This window comes from Mucor velutinosus (assembly GCF_035048745.1).
Source record: "Mucor velutinosus strain NIH1002 chromosome Unknown tig00001563, whole genome shotgun sequence".
In the NCBI taxonomy this organism is placed as follows: Eukaryota; Fungi; Mucoromycota; class Mucoromycetes; order Mucorales; family Mucoraceae; genus Mucor; species Mucor velutinosus.
Genome location: NW_027041904.1, coordinates 838,000 through 853,275, shown reverse-complemented (window position 1 = coordinate 853,275; position 15,276 = coordinate 838,000). Strand labels below are relative to the sequence as shown.

Here is a 15,276-nt window from a genome sequence, read left to right as displayed (position 1 = left end):
CTCGGTGGAATAGGGATAAATACATAAATCTTATATATAAGATTGCCATTACATAGGAGCATCAATTGAGTCAACTAAAGGGGATTATTTGTAATTAAAATAAGAACCTAGTAGCACGCATAACCGTATTACATGCACACACACACACACACCAAATCACAGCCAATACATCCATTACAAATCAGATCCTGAATTAGCAGCATTTGACACTGCAAATTCAAGCTTAAATTAGCCAAACTTGGCCAATCAAATGCCAACACAAATCGTTGCAGAAGCGAGTATAAATGTCCTTTCTTTTTTCTTGCTGCGAGGTCCCGTTTTCACCTCTTTTAATTACACTTTTTTTTTATTCACAACATGGTTAGAAAGACTTTCTTGTTTACTGCTATTGCTGCTACTTTTGCTGCTCTCACTCACTCAGTTTTGGCTGATGAAGCAAGCGATGTTCTTTCTTTGACTGACAAGACCTTTGACCAAGAAGTCCTCGATCAAGATTTAATGTTGGTTGAATTCTTTGCCCCTTGGTGTGGTCACTGTAAAGCACTTGGTAAGTCGAGGTGGCGTATCATGATGAGGCGTATGTGTACTCATTCTGATGTGTAGCTCCTGAATACGAGATTGCTGCTACTCAACTCAAGGATAAGGTCAAGATTGCCAAGGTGGATTGTACCGAGAACCAAGATCTCTGTCAAAAGTACGATGTCCGTGGTTATCCTACTCTCAAGGTGTTTAGAAACGGCGAAACCTCTGAATATAAGGGCGCTCGTAAGGCTGATGGCATTGTCAGCTATATGCAAAAGTAAGTTACCATTGGGGCAAGAGAGAGAGAGAGAGAGGAGAAGAGGAAATGTGATATATATCCACGCGTTCAGATGAATTAACATTTATATCTAAAGGCAAGCTGCTCCTGCTGTTGCTGATTTGGATGCTTCCAACTTTACCGAATTCCAAAACTCTGATCGTGTTGTTGTTGTTGGTTACGCCAACGATGATGCCTCCAAGGCTGCTCTCAAGCAAGTTGCCAACAAGTTGCGTGATGACTATCTCTTTGGTATCGTCACTGACGAAGCTCTTGCCAAGGAACACAAGGCTGAATTCCCCAGTGTCGTAGTTTACAAGCAATTTGATGAAGGTCGCAACGATCAAACTGGTGCATTCGAAGTGGAGGCTATTGAGGAGTTTATCAAGACCAACTCTGTGCCCCTTTTAGACGCCATTGATGCCTCCAACTTTAAGAGCTATGCTGAAGCTGGTCTTCCTTTAGCTTATCTCTTCCACGACAATGCTGAAGATCAACAAAAGCTGACTGAAATGGCCACACCCCTTGCCAAAAAGTACAAGGGCAAGATCAACTTTGTTCACATTGATGCCACTAAATTTGGCGCCCATGCTGGCAACTTGGGTTTGAAGGAGGAATGGCCCGCTTTCGCTATTCAACATTTGGACACTGGTGCTAAATTCCCTCTTGATCAAACCAAGGCTGTTGCATTCGAAAACTTGGAACCTTTCCTCCAAGATTACGTTGACGGTAAGATCAAGCCTACCGTGAAATCTGCTGAAGCACCTGCTGAGAACAATGGCCCTGTCAAGGTCATTGTTGCCAACGAATTTGTGGATATTGTGCTTGACAAGTCCAAGGATGTCTTTTTGGAAGTCTATGCTCCTTGGTGTGGTCACTGTAAGCGTTTAGCTCCTGTCTGGGAACAACTCGGTGAAGCTGCAGCTAAGCAAGCACCCAACCTTATCATTGCAAAGATGGACGGTACTGAAAACGATATTCCTGAAGAAGCTGGTTTCGATGTCTCTGGCTTCCCTACACTCAAGTTCTTCAAGGCAGATACCAATGAATTGATTGATTATGATGGCGATCGTTCTATTGAAGATCTTACTGATTTCATTAGCAAGCACACCTCTAATAATGTCAAGATTACTGTCTCTGAAGAAGAGCCTGCTGCTGCCGATCAAAAGGAATCTGCAAACACTCACGATGAATTGTAAATTTTCTAAAACAAATATCCCCCCCCCCCTCCCTTTGTCTATTTTCTATCTTTTTTTATTTTGCCACAAACACAAACACATTATTTTCTCATGCAATAAAAAACCATTCTGAACAACATGTGCATTTCTGATATATCGACTTGATGAAGGAGCCTGGTATTGGGATTATTTCTACTTGCTTTATACGCGGACAAGAAGGATGGTGAATCCATTGATTGGATGTTTATAATGGAATATATGATGGCAGGAGATGCAAATCCTTGATTGCCATAATACAGGCATGTTTTGCATAAAGAAATGCTCCACTTCAACTAGGCGCCAAGAAGTCTGACAAATCAACGCTTTTGCAGATTTGCTCAGGGGTATTTGTGAACATGCTTAATTGCCTTTTCATACTTGCAATTCTGTGTCATTTGGAAAAAAAAAAAAAAAAAAAAAAAGTGTTTGTTGGGTTGAGAAGAGTAACTTTGTTGTATGGCTGCTGCTTTCGATATATACAAAGAGGCAAGGAATTCCTAGGTGTGCGAAACTTCTCAGGCAACTGTAGGGTCTTCTTATTGCACATTCGTAGATGCCTTGAAGGATTGGCACATGTAGATCGCCAAATAAAAGAGCAACTACAACATGAATATACCTCTCTCTCTAGCATCTCTCAAGCGAGAAGGCAAGACTGAGGCTCACAAGGACGGCATGCGTTAATCTGCAATCACTATACAGCTTTTATCTATCGCCTAGTCCATCAAGATGCGTAAAACACCGAATCTAAAAGACATTGGGGTTATCCAATTTGGCTAGTAGATGAGGTTGGCATGAAAAAGCATCGACGAAAGTGAACGTCGAAGAACGCCATTGACATGCATTCATCAGCATAATCTATAATAAACTAAAATTAGGAATCAAGTGCTGAGATGTCTCTCTAGACATTTGCAACAACGAGTATTTTGATTTCCTAGTGATGCGCATCGATGTATATCTTATTAAACAAACTTATATTTATTTGGGGTGGAAGAATACTATATGAATCATACATAATGAACCCTGTCAAAGCTTAAAGAGGGAGAAAAGTAGAGAGGAAGCCTACAATATATCTACTTTTTCGTGGTAGTGTGCTTCTTGGTGGTATGCTTCTTCTTGGAGGTTGTCTTCTTCTTGTTGTTTTGTGCCTTGGCAGCATTTCCCTTGGGAAGAGAGTGACAACGAACATATTCTTCAATTTGGTTGACACCTTCACCACGAGCGGGGTAGCCAACACAAACGGCAGAGGGCTTACCGCCCTTCTTGGTGGTGGTGGTGGTCTTTTTGGTGTGAGTCTTCTTGGCTTTAGCAGTAGTCTTCTTACTCGTCTTCTTGGTAGTGGTGTGCTTCTTGGTCTTTTTGGTAGAGCTGTGCTTCTGGGTGGTGTGCTTCTTGGTGGTATGCTTTTTGGTAGTGTGCTTTTTGGTGGTGGTCTTTTTATCGTTCTTGATAGAAATGTAACCTACATTGAGATGTGAGTTGACTGATTTGTAGGCAATGAACGAGATTTAATTAATTACCAGCAAATGAAAGATCTTTAGCACTAGGACCAGCTTCAATGACACTAGAGAATGTTTCCAATTAGATCATGATGGGTGTTGTCATGTACATTTTGATATTTACTATTTCTTTTCCTTGATGGAGGAAGGAATCTTCCAAGAGTACTTGCCGAGACTGGCATTGACATGATCAGCAATCAAACCATTGATCTTCAATGACTTGGAAGGGCCTGATGCATATTGAAGACGAATAGGGCCAGTTGTATCATTGTTGACTTTCCTATCAGTCAGAAGCTAAAATTAGACACGAAATCTCGGTAAATCTGACGCAATGTTTATTACCACTTGATCTCTACGGTAGATCCAGCTTCCCATACAGCATTAGGTTCGGGAGTGGTAATTGTAACTGAACTGGCTAAAACCAATTGTAATGCGGCTGAAAGAGATAAGACTGCAAGTGAAGATTTAAACATCATCTTTTTAATAAGGAACGGAAATTGTTAAATTGTTTTTAAGGGAGTGGTGTGGGGTTGTAGTAGTAGAGAGAAGAGAGGATGGTTGTGAACAAAGAAGAAGAAAAGAAAAAGAAGAAAGATGGGTAAAAACAAGTGCTAAAATATATGCTTTTTATTTTACACAATACAATAAATTTAGTGATACATTTTCTTTGAAGTACTCGAAAACTAACCTTCATTTGGCTTTTTAGTTGGTCGATCTTTCATATATCGTGTAACTGCAATTTTGATTGAAAAATTATTAAATAAAAAAATTTGGATAAAAACTTGGAATATTAAGGAAGGCATCTCGGCTTTGATCCATGTCAAAAAAAGATGCCAATGTATATAAAAGCAGAGCGATGATGAATAAACATGCCTTCTTTTTGGTTGCCATCTTTGTTTCTCCACTACATTATCTAACCAACATGAGGCTTTCTCTCTTACTAAATACAACACTACTCGTATGCGCAATTCAACTAGTACATGGTCGCTGTGTATGTGACCCTGCTGACACGACCTGCTTAAATGACTGTGGTAATACAAACGAATAGAAAGTTTATATGTAATTTTAGAAACATGTGTTTTAATCCATTTTGGGTGAAAAAGTGAACAATGCCCGAAATTGTATAGAGGATTGTGGTAATAATACATGTTTTACAGAGTGTATTAATGTTCATTGGCCTGGGGCTACGTTCGAAGATGGTGAGCTAGAAGAGGCGGAAGCACCAAATATTAGCACCCTGAAAGTAGACGATGCAACATCCGCACCTGCTGCTACTGCAGGAACAAGCACTGCTGCTACTGCCACCACCACGACAGAAGTTGATTTTATTGGCGCTCTCATCTCTGCCATTTTCAATCCGCCAAATGTTCAGGAGACAACACCTCCTACGCCTGCATTAAAAACCGAAATTTCGGATACTGCATCTGTATTGATGCCTACCTCTGTTGCCGAGTCTCTGCTGCCACTGTCTGAAATAGCTTCCATGTTGAATATTACAGATCCTCTGTTGACTACAAGTAACTACATGCTCATGTTACAATCTAATAAGTTGAAGCCTTACATAAAGCTCTATTTAGCTCATACCACCATCACTAGTATGGTAACAGTGACTCCGACTGCTGCTCCTTCGATCTCTTCAGGCACAAATGCATCCGCATCATCATCTGTCTCGTTTGGACTACGCCTTGAAGCCAATCTTTTCTATCCAATGCTGATTTTTGTATTAACAACAGTTTTTATTTATTGATTTATGGGATGATATAAGAAGGAGGGTGAAGTGGGATGACATTTATATATACTATAGGATTAGGAGGGGTTGATTTCTTTCTAAAAGAAACATGAATAAATACACACAGTTTAATTTTCTTATTGCACAAGCTTTTGTTGCTTTTCTTGCAATTCTTGTTCTTTCTCCAAGAGTGCCTTTGCGTTCTTTCTTCTTTGTCTCTCTTCAAAGATGTTTCTGTTTTCAATGATGCGTTCAATAATGCCTTGCGTTGTGATGGTGTTGTTGGGATTTTCAATTTCCACGTAGATGTTGCGTTTTTTAGGTAATTCATAAGGGTCGCTACCGTCAAGATCAGGCTCAGTGGGTGTGTTACCATGGACTACAATGTTAACATTGTATTCCTTATTCAATACATCCTCAGTGACACTATAGGGGGCTCCGATGATAACTTCATCCACATAGCGACAAGCTAATACGCTGAGTGCACGTTCATGTAAGTTCATCAAGGGATAGTTGATGCCTTTAATAGCATTGACAGTCTAAAAAAAAAACACATGCAAATTTAGACTCTACCTCTGTAAAATATGTGTTCACTATCCTTACTTGATCATCATGCACACCCACAATCAAGAAATCGCCCAATTCCTTGGCACGCTTCAAGAATTCAATATGACCCACATGGAACAGATCAAACGTACCATCCACATACACCACGCGATCCGATGCCTTGGGTTCAATACCCTTTGAAAACTGAACAATGCGCTTTGAGGTAGGTAAAAAATGAGATACCTTGGCTGGTGCACTGAATGAGCCAACATCCTTTGGGTTCACTCCAGATAGATCCTCCTCAACGTCAGCCAGAGAAGATCGACGGTGGTTATGATGGTTCTTGGTCATGAGCAACATGCGGCCAACCAACTCTGTGGTGGAAACACCTTGTGTGCGCTTACATTCCTTGTAGAGACCTGCATCTTTCACAGCTTGATAACAGTCGGTACCATCGGCCATAGTAGTGATATCATCGCCGTGCACACAGAAATCGATATTGTATTCCTTGAGAATTTCTACTGTGGTATTGTATGGTGCATTGGGGACAACTTCATCCACCCATTTGCAAGCGGCTACAGCAGCATAACGCTCTTGCTCTCGGCACACGGTAGGCCCTTTATTGCGTTCAATATCAGCATCAGAGTGAACACCAACTACTAAGATGTCACCCATCTCCTTTGCTTGTCTCAAGGCATTGGCATGACCGTAATGCATCATATCGAAACAGCCATCAACCCAGACTCTATACCATCTTATGAGACTCGTGGCCATAGTGATTGCAAACATATACTACATACCTGATAGGCTTTCTTGCGTTAGTAACAGTCATTTTGAGTTATAGAGTATAGTAAAAAAAAAATAAAGAAGAGAAAGAGAGGATCCGAAAAAAACAAAAAGCATAAATTTTTAAGTACACAAGGTTTTTTTCTTTGCTCTTTCACGTGGAAATAAGAATGCTTCATCTTTTGGTGTCACGAATACTGGTACCTGAATCTTTACCCAACAAAAACTAGATTGGGATCTAATAACCACCCAATTTTAGGTTAAAGGCATTCAAGAGAAACCAACTATACATCTCGTGACAAAGCGCTTAGCTCTAGATCATCAGACAACAGCCATCATCAGATGTCTCTCTCTTGCAAGTGATTTTGGAGATGGATTTCAAGGATTTGGCGCTAAAACCTTTAAATATCTAGTACCCCATTCAAAAACGTGAGTGTTGATGATTGGCCTCTGTGCTTGAAGAACGGTACATCAAGCAGGCACACTTACCCAAGTGAAATGTTGTGTAACTGGTATCTATAGGTCGCATAATAATACTATTAGACATTGCTTGATATCATAACATAATAAATGCTCGGTCTCTAGACACTTTCACAACCCTAATATGGAGAATTAGTTTCAAGGCATCTGCTAGGCCCGGCTCATATGTTTAACTAGCCCCACCAGGCAAATTTAATTCAAACCCAGATTCGTAGTCTGTTTCCAGATTGGACAAAAGTTGATAATTTTCGACTCGATCGAACTATTTTTGCAGATTCGACCAAGTAAAATATGATAATCACCCTATGCGTCTTTAAGCTTTCCTGGAGTGCTTTTCAAGGCGTATCCAATGGTACTAAGTAATATAAATGTTTTGAATAAACTTATTGAGCAATTTATGAAAACTTAAAAAGAGGTTTCTGGCCAAAAAGTCGAGATTTTCCATATCAAGGTCTCGCAAAAATGATTTCAAAGATTGTTTTGGATCAATTGCATCATTTTGATTCAATATATACCATAGGAAAAGTCTTCATTTTCAAAGTGAAAAACGCGATCGTTTAATTTTTGATGAAAACCATGAGGGGTACCTCATTCTTTTCAACAGCCAGCAAGGCCTCACTCGACAGATTTCAACCAGAACATTCCGCACAGCATGCATCGAGGCTCACACCTCCAACATTGCCAGGTCCAACTGGAATTTCTTCTGGTCTCTGTCCCTGAACCTTGTCCACCGTAATGTCATCTATCGCTTCCTCACCCACACCATCCCGACCAAACGCCTGCTACACTACTTTGAGATAGCTGAGTCACCTCTCTGCCCGATCTGTGGTAACGAAGAAAATGCTGTACACTTGCTTTTCCTCTGTTCCAGTAAGGCATCCATCTGGAAAGCTATCATCTTTGAATTCTTGTGGCCAACCGTTTCGATTGGTGATATTATCCAAGCCTGTTCCTCTCTTGACTTTGAAAACATCAAGTATGTCTCCAAATCATACACCACTGCTCACATGGTCGTACTGGTAACACTTGGCAACATTTGGCGAGCTCAAGTTCGTATGATCTTTCACTCGACTCCATTTATATGGATCGATGTGGTCCAGCAGATCAAGAACGAGCTCCTTCAACTACATGCCCAAACTGAAATTCACAAGCAATTGTAATTCTCTAATCACAATTATCATCTATCATCTGTTCCTGTCATCTATCGCTTTATCCTAAATACAATTGAATATCATATCAATTGCGCCCGCCTCTTGGTAGTGCCCTAGGGACCTACTTACACGGAGCAATCAATAAAAACAATTTAAAAAAAAAAAAAAAAGTACCTCATTCTTTTTGGTCGAATTTTGGCCATGTTTTTTTTGATCCCCAAAAAGTTGAGCAAAGGTGTCAGAAAGTAACTGCCAGACGAGAGCAATTGTTTGGTGCTATTCTGACGATCTAAAACGGCCTTGAACGAGAGAAAACGCAGCTCAAATGCACTCAAATTTTGCTGCATCAGGGACACTAAAGACTAAAAAGTGGGAATACCAGTATGCTGCTTGCCCGTATATGAAGTAACTACGTGTATATGGATGTAGAACATCACATAAGAATCAGATCCGCAGATAATATGAAGGGTTTTCATGTGTAGGTAGAGGGTCAAAATGAAAATAGCAGTATTTTGATAAGGTACGCAAGGGTAATCGGTAGCACGAGCTGCCGCTGCGCAGATTGGTTCTCACCGAAGCGAAGCAAAGGTAGAGAGCCATCCGAAGCATATACACTTTTTCCGTGTAATAAGTCTTCTTTTTTTTTTAGCTTATATAGACATAGAATGTATTTGAGAAGACTTTCGCCGCAATGTAGAGACGAACATTTAAAAGAATTTACGCCAATTATTCCAGCTAGTGTCACCTTATAGTACATCCATAATTCAAAAGCTTTGCAAATTATCACGTTGTTATGTATTGCAACAACATTGCTCTTTGAAATGACAAACACAAACAGACATTCATAAAACTTCAAGTTCTTGAGAATCATCTTGCACTATTTATTGACTGTCGTAGATGAAGATGTATCCTCTAATCTATCATCACATCCACAAGGATACTTTGACAAAATATCAGAGCAATCATATATAGGTTTGTGAACTCTCTCGTTCACCTTATTATGCATTGCACACAGCCATTGGGATGCAGCTAACCTCGATGATGTTTGTGGTGGATACGTCTTGAGTAGCTTGTTGAAATGGACAGCACTAGCAATATTGATATTGTTAGGTTATAACTGATTGTGCTAGCAGTAACAGTACTTCTTACCACTCGCCGCATGGATATAATCTTGAAAATAGCATCATAAAATCATGCAATGATTGTCTTTCTTGTGGCGAGGGGCTTTCGGGAAATCTTCCCATCATTGTATGCAAGAATCGCCATGTAGCTCGACCTAGTTCAGCTCTACATGAGTGAATATCTATATCAGTTTGTTTTTGGGGGCAATCGTACGCATCATTACTTTTCAGTCTTGTTCCCCAAGAATCCCATGATCACCTCCTTGTCGTATTGTTCGCTACCGTTCGTAGTTATTTCACTCAACTTTGAGTTCGAGAACAGTGACGAAAATTCAGAGCTCCGAGTAGGTTTAAACACAAAATAGAGCGATGTGAGGATCAAGTATAAAAGTGCAATCAGAGAAATCAAGTAAACTCTTCTCATTGTGTTGATTCTAAGGAAATTAAAGGCCCAAGAATTGTTGAACTGTCAATTATAATTGAACATAAACAGTGACCAGTTTTATTAGATGAGATAATCATGCGTTAAATCAAGAAATATCCACCAGCTGATGTTTGGCCTTTGCTAAATCCAGAAGGTTGTCAAATTCACCTGAATTGCGGCACATTTTGTAAAAGGCCGAGTCTTCATCTTGCAAGAGCTCCAAAGGACTAGATGAGAGGATATATTAATCAAAGCAATTCGACATGTCATTCCCTGAGATTCTCTTACCTTGCAAATTCTACTATCTCACCATGATCTAATACCAAGATGCGGTCATACTCAATAATAGTATTGAGTCTATGAGCAATACACAAGATGGTGGAGTCTTTAAATTCAGTCGTAATGGTCTTTTGAATAGCCTTATCCGTCTCGAAATCAACGCTTGCAGTAGCTTCGTCCATGAAAACCACCTTGCTACGCTTGAGTAAAGCTCTAGCGAGACACAAGAGTTGCCTTTGGCCCTGAGAAAAGTTCTTGCCTCCTTCGCTCACAGATGTCGTCAAATCTTTAAATACGTTTTGATTGACATCTTGATCCGATGTGTCGTTCAATAAGTGAACTCTACGCAAAGCAGTAAAGATTTCTTCTTGAGTGAATTGATTAAAGGGATCCATATTAGAACCTAGTGTGCCTGAGAACAATACAGGATCTACAGTACAGAAGATCTTAGCGCCTGTACTTTGTCATGGCAAAAGTTCATACGTACCTTGAGGAATAATGGTAAGATTGCTTCTCAAATCCTTGGTGCCAATCTTTGAAATATCAATATCATCGATGAGAATGCTTCCCTCTGAGGCTTCAATGAATCGAAAGAACGAGAGAGCCAAGGTCGATTTACCACTACCTGTTCTTCCTACGATGCCCACCTTCTCCATAGGTTTAATGGAGAATGTCAAGCCTTTGAGCACTGGTTCGAAATCAGCAGCATATCTCACATGCAGGTTGTCTACTTTGATGGCACCTTGATTGGGCCACTGTCATTGTCATGGCTACATGAGTATACACTGTAGATGATGGATGTGCTATTGTTACTATAACTTACCTCCAAGGGCGGCTTCACATTTGTTACAGCAGGAGCTTCTTGATCCATTTCCAGGAAGTCGACTACGCGCTCAACAGAATTAAAATTCATTTCAAGGGCAGTGTATCTTCTTACGCCCCAGTAAATCTAGTGAAATAGAGTCGTTAGAGTGCAATTGATAATGAGATTAGACGGCACATACCATGTCGGTAAATACAGTGACATAGGACAAGCAAAAACCTGCCATGGCAGCATCCATGTTACCCAGGTTGGCAAGGATAAAGATGCCGGTAAGAAGAGTAATCAGCGATCCCATGAGAGCAATACGCACACTGACCCATCTACTGACACTGTAAGCGTAGTACATGGGACGCGAGTTGGTATCAATCTTGTTGAGCATGTCCAGCATAAAATGCTGTGTCATACCAAATGCACGAATCGTAGCGACACCAACAATGCTTTCGCTAAAGTGAGTAAACAGTGGAGATCGACTGACAGAATCCATGCGCTTCAGTTCACGCGATGCTGCCACAAAGCGCAAACCAAAGTAGATGTTGGTTAAGGCAACCAGGATCATGGGCACAATCAGTACAGGCAATACAGACGTGGCTACCAAAAGAATGGATATCACAGTCGTCCATTGAACACAGAATTGCACCATGTCAAATGGAACAGATGTATCAATGGTTTCAAAATCCTTGGAGAAGCGGTTGACAACACGGCCAATGGGTGTTGTGTCAAAGAAACGTAAAGGAGCTTTCAATACACGGTCGAGCAAGAGAATGTAGAGTTTTCTACCAGCACGAATACCGCCAGAGAAGGTCGTAATGTATCTTGTAAGACCAAAGAGGATGTTGACTAGATTGATAAGGACGTAAATGTTGAGATAGTAGCTTGTATCATGCGTATGATCGCTTTCCAGAGTAAATGCAGAAATGAAGACGCTTTGGTGAAGGCGAGTGGATGCTTGGTTGATACTGTTCTCAATGGCAAAGGAAGCCACGTTGTGGTCGCTGCTTTCATAGGACTGAGCCCACGTTTTCAACCACCAAGTGGAGGTAATGTCAAGGCTTCTAGCTGTAAACACGGTAAAAAAGAAGAAGATCCAAAAGAGCCAGCTTCCCACCAGCTTGAAATAGAGACGATACAGTGTAAATTTGACTTTGCCCTGAGCGCGGCCTTCCTTTTCGACCAGCACTTTGGGCGCCTTTCTTTCCAGTGCTTGTTCTTGCTGGTCTTCTACGTTGCAAAGTTGATCCTCTTTAACCTCTTCCTCCTCCTCCTCCTCTTGTTCTGCAAAGTTCTCTTCAAAGATCAGTTCCAGTTTGCCCGCTTGCCTGATATCAGCTGGAGAGCCAGACAGTTGGATGCGACCCTCTTTGATATATACAACATGAGCACTCCCCTGAATACACAGATTGACATGATGCGTAATCAAGATTTGAGTGCGGTTCTTCATTAATGGGCCCAACAGACATTGCTGGTATAAATGTTTGGCCGTATGCGCATCTACAGCACTCAAGACGTCATCCATCAATACATTGTGTGCTCTCGAGTACACTGCTCTCGCTAACGAAACACGCGCCTTCTGTCCGCCCGACAAAGTGATGCCTTTTTCGCCAATTTCTGTAGCATCACCATCTTCAAGATACGATAAGTCCTTAACTAGCGCACATGCTGCTAATGTAGCATTGTATCGCTTTTCGATAAAAGGGAGTCCAAACAAGATGTTGTCCTTGATAGACGCATTCTGCAGCCAAGCAGTTTGAGCAACATACGCAATGGCATCTTGCAAAATCCATTTGGGAGGTACAGTGTGGTCGCTGTCTTGTTCAGAAAGATGAATGGATGTGATGGCAGTGGAATCATCCAGTGTAGAGGGAGTAGCAGATCGAGGACAAAACACAGCGCCTTGCTTGATCTCTGTTTCGCCCAAGAGACTCAACATCAGTAGTGTTTTACCAGAGCCAGTGCCGCCACAGATGAGCGATAGTTGCTGATTGGGAAAGACAACATTGAGATCTTTTAGTGTAAAGGTGTTGTCCTCCTGTAAGTCGTCATCGTCTGCAGTTACATTTGAATCAGTGTCCACCGTTTCCTCGCTGTCTGTATTATTCGTTGGCCAGCACACGGTGGCGTTTGAGAAGCCAATCTTGACTGCATCGCTGTGTGGGTCAATAGTGGTGTCTGTGCTAACTTCATCCTCATTCAAGTAGTCTTCAATACGTTTCACACTGATGAGTGTTTCAAATAATCGAACAGCGGCTTCAGGGATGATGGAGAACGCAGCCCGTAGTTCATTAAAGATGGCAATGGATGTAAATGCAATAGGAGCAGTGAGTTGCTCACCTTGTAACTTGGTGAATGACCAAAATGCCACTGTAGTCACCATCAGCGGTGTCTATATAAAAGTGAAGCGTTAGATTGACTATAAGCGTATATATACATGCCACTTACACCTTGCCATAGCACCAGAAACACCACCTCAGACAGGTAGCCCTTTTTGATACAGCGTAACTCGGCATCTCTTGACTCTAGAATGCGTTTTGACCAGTTGGACTCCCAAGCAAAAAACTTGATTTGACGGATACCTTGCAACACTTCATTCATCAAGGAAACTCGCTTGTCTCTCGTCTTCATAAGCTGAGCTTGCAAACGGATGAACCACTTTGTGTTGAAATGATTGAGAGGCACAGTCGCTACAATCACCAAAAGACCCATTATACTTGACCAGCCCAGTAAACGGTACAGAAAATAGATACCAAACACCAGCTCAGTGGGTGCTCTCACCAAAGTGTTCCATTGCGTTGCAAAATCAGCGATTCTAGCGGCATCTGTGCTCATCAGATTGACAATGAGACCTGTGGCCGAACTAACGTTGCCTTCATCTATACCCGCAGTATTGCCCTTCTCTTTCTTGTCTGCGGTAGAGGGCTTTTTTTTGCCGGACGAGATGGAAGTATCCATGCGACGCAGTGTTTTTCTATACAATTCTATGTTGAGCATGGATCTGATACGAATCTGAACGGATGATTGTGCTACACATAAACAAAGAGAGGTTAGTATAAACCGCAGTATATGCTCAATAAGGTAAATATTACCATAAAACCATAATTGTGCGATAACAAGACTACTGAATATGTTGAATAACGCCATGCCAACAATGTAGCCAAATCCCAAGATCAATGACCGGTCATCCGCGCCTCCGACAGACATATCCTGAATCAGCAATAGCAGCTTGTTCAAAAACAAAGGCTGGCCATACATGACTAACGCAATAGTGATAGACAAAGATAATTGAACAATCAGAGATGCTCGGTTGGCTAGATAGATGCGATACAGTAATCGTTTTCCTCGGCTAGCACCAAAGCAGTAGAAGAGATTAAAAGGTCTATGCGTGGTGGGCAGTCTGGATAAGTCATCGTCTGTCAGATCTTTCCCTTTTGAGTTGACTGTATTGATGATGGGAGTGATCCAGAAGAAATACAGGGTGCCAATGATGGATTCCACGTTACTGGAAATCACAGGTTGATGGTGCTCATCTAGAAAGGGAGAGCCTCTTTTTACAGTCGCTGTTGTATACACAAGATCCAGCCCAATAACGACGGGCAGTATTGATATCAAGGATACAGTGGATGTTTGATACCATGACACCAGCGCATTACCGATGGAAGAAACCCATAATATCAGATATAAAACAAAGAGATGTACATTCAATGTCCAGCCTACTAAATTGGGCAACGGGTATCTAATGGCTGTCATTGATAACACCAAGCAGTAAATCCAAGTGATAAAGGTGAAGGCAGATCCGATGGCGATATATACTGCATCATGCTGAGGTTGTTGCTGTTGTTGTATATGGACATAAAATACATAGACTGAAATGATTGTCAGTACCAACGTTTCAAAATTGAGCCGATGCAAGCGATTTCCATTGGCAAAAGGCATGTTGACAATGTCTCTTTCTGTGTCTTTCTTGATGGGCACGGATGGATCTGCATTGCGCTGTTGGCGATGACTGTAGGCTCGTTGTATGGAGAAGATCAAGGAACTAGCAGTCAAGACTACAATCTGACAGATGGAGAGCCAAAACGTAATGGGTATTTCAGAGATGGGCTCCATTCTTGAAGGCAAATTAAAGGAAGAAAAAGGAGAAAGAAAAGAAATCCAGTGTGTCAGCAGTACTTTAAACGGCTATCAATGGAAATTCCTTGGAAGTAGCAAATGTTGAAAAACAAGAATGAAAAGGGAACTGTTTATGCCTCATCCTGTATCTTTTTTCATCTCGATGAGAGACATAAATTGAACTTCAGATGATACAATACTCATCATCAGTTGCGAGAGAGCGCGCCCCTGACGACGGCTGGTATCTTTATGCCGTATTTGGAAATTTTCTGATCTGAAATAACATCATACATCTTACAACATGATAAATTTATGGTCCCT

The 15,276-nt window shown here is 41.2% G+C and overlaps 7 protein-coding genes across 7 annotated transcripts; 3 read left to right on the top strand and 4 right to left on the bottom strand.

Annotated features, from left to right (window-relative positions):
- Nucleotides 1-357: 357 nt before the first annotated feature.
- HOF1_3 (formin-binding protein) lies at nt 358-1,998 on the top strand (the record flags this gene model as incomplete). The annotated part of the gene is made up of 3 exons (XM_064828126.1): nt 358-547; nt 604-799; nt 897-1,998. 3 exons carry the CDS (start codon nt 358-360, stop codon nt 1,996-1,998), a joined length of 1,488 nt encoding a protein of 495 aa, XP_064685328.1.
- A 1,088-nt stretch (nt 1,999-3,086) lies between these two features.
- Nucleotides 3,087-3,988, bottom strand: ATC70_008882 (uncharacterized protein; the record flags this gene model as incomplete). The annotated part of the gene is made up of 4 exons (XM_064828125.1): nt 3,087-3,475; nt 3,534-3,577; nt 3,637-3,792; nt 3,855-3,988. 4 exons carry the CDS (start codon nt 3,986-3,988, stop codon nt 3,087-3,089), a joined length of 723 nt encoding a protein of 240 aa, XP_064685327.1.
- Nucleotides 3,989-4,472: 484 nt separating this feature from the next.
- On the top strand, nt 4,473-5,259 carry ATC70_008881 (uncharacterized protein; the record flags this gene model as incomplete). Its single annotated transcript, XM_064828124.1, has 3 exons — nt 4,473-4,488; nt 4,670-5,029; nt 5,090-5,259. The coding sequence occupies 3 exons, from the start codon at nt 4,473-4,475 to the stop codon at nt 5,257-5,259; spliced, it is 546 nt and encodes a 181-aa protein (XP_064685326.1).
- Nucleotides 5,260-5,378: 119 nt separating this feature from the next.
- ATC70_008880 (uncharacterized protein) lies at nt 5,379-6,619 on the bottom strand (the record flags this gene model as incomplete). Its single annotated transcript, XM_064828123.1, has 3 exons — nt 5,379-5,780; nt 5,845-6,532; nt 6,588-6,619. 3 exons carry the CDS (start codon nt 6,617-6,619, stop codon nt 5,379-5,381), a joined length of 1,122 nt encoding a protein of 373 aa, XP_064685325.1.
- A 1,010-nt stretch (nt 6,620-7,629) lies between these two features.
- ATC70_008879 (uncharacterized protein) lies at nt 7,630-8,213 on the top strand (the record flags this gene model as incomplete). The annotated part of the gene is made up of 2 exons (XM_064828122.1): nt 7,630-7,636; nt 7,705-8,213. 2 exons carry the CDS (start codon nt 7,630-7,632, stop codon nt 8,211-8,213), a joined length of 516 nt encoding a protein of 171 aa, XP_064685324.1.
- Nucleotides 8,214-9,081: 868 nt separating this feature from the next.
- On the bottom strand, nt 9,082-9,749 carry OST3 (oligosaccharyl transferase subunit ost3/OST6; the record flags this gene model as incomplete). Its single annotated transcript, XM_064828121.1, has 3 exons — nt 9,082-9,292; nt 9,354-9,491; nt 9,550-9,749. The coding sequence occupies 3 exons, from the start codon at nt 9,747-9,749 to the stop codon at nt 9,082-9,084; spliced, it is 549 nt and encodes a 182-aa protein (XP_064685323.1).
- A 106-nt stretch (nt 9,750-9,855) lies between these two features.
- Nucleotides 9,856-14,952, bottom strand: ATC70_008877 (uncharacterized protein; the record flags this gene model as incomplete). The annotated part of the gene is made up of 7 exons (XM_064828120.1): nt 9,856-9,976; nt 10,038-10,458; nt 10,516-10,783; nt 10,852-10,977; nt 11,033-13,231; nt 13,288-13,868; nt 13,932-14,952. The coding sequence occupies 7 exons, from the start codon at nt 14,950-14,952 to the stop codon at nt 9,856-9,858; spliced, it is 4,737 nt and encodes a 1,578-aa protein (XP_064685322.1).
- Between the last annotated feature and the right edge of the window lie 324 nt (nt 14,953-15,276).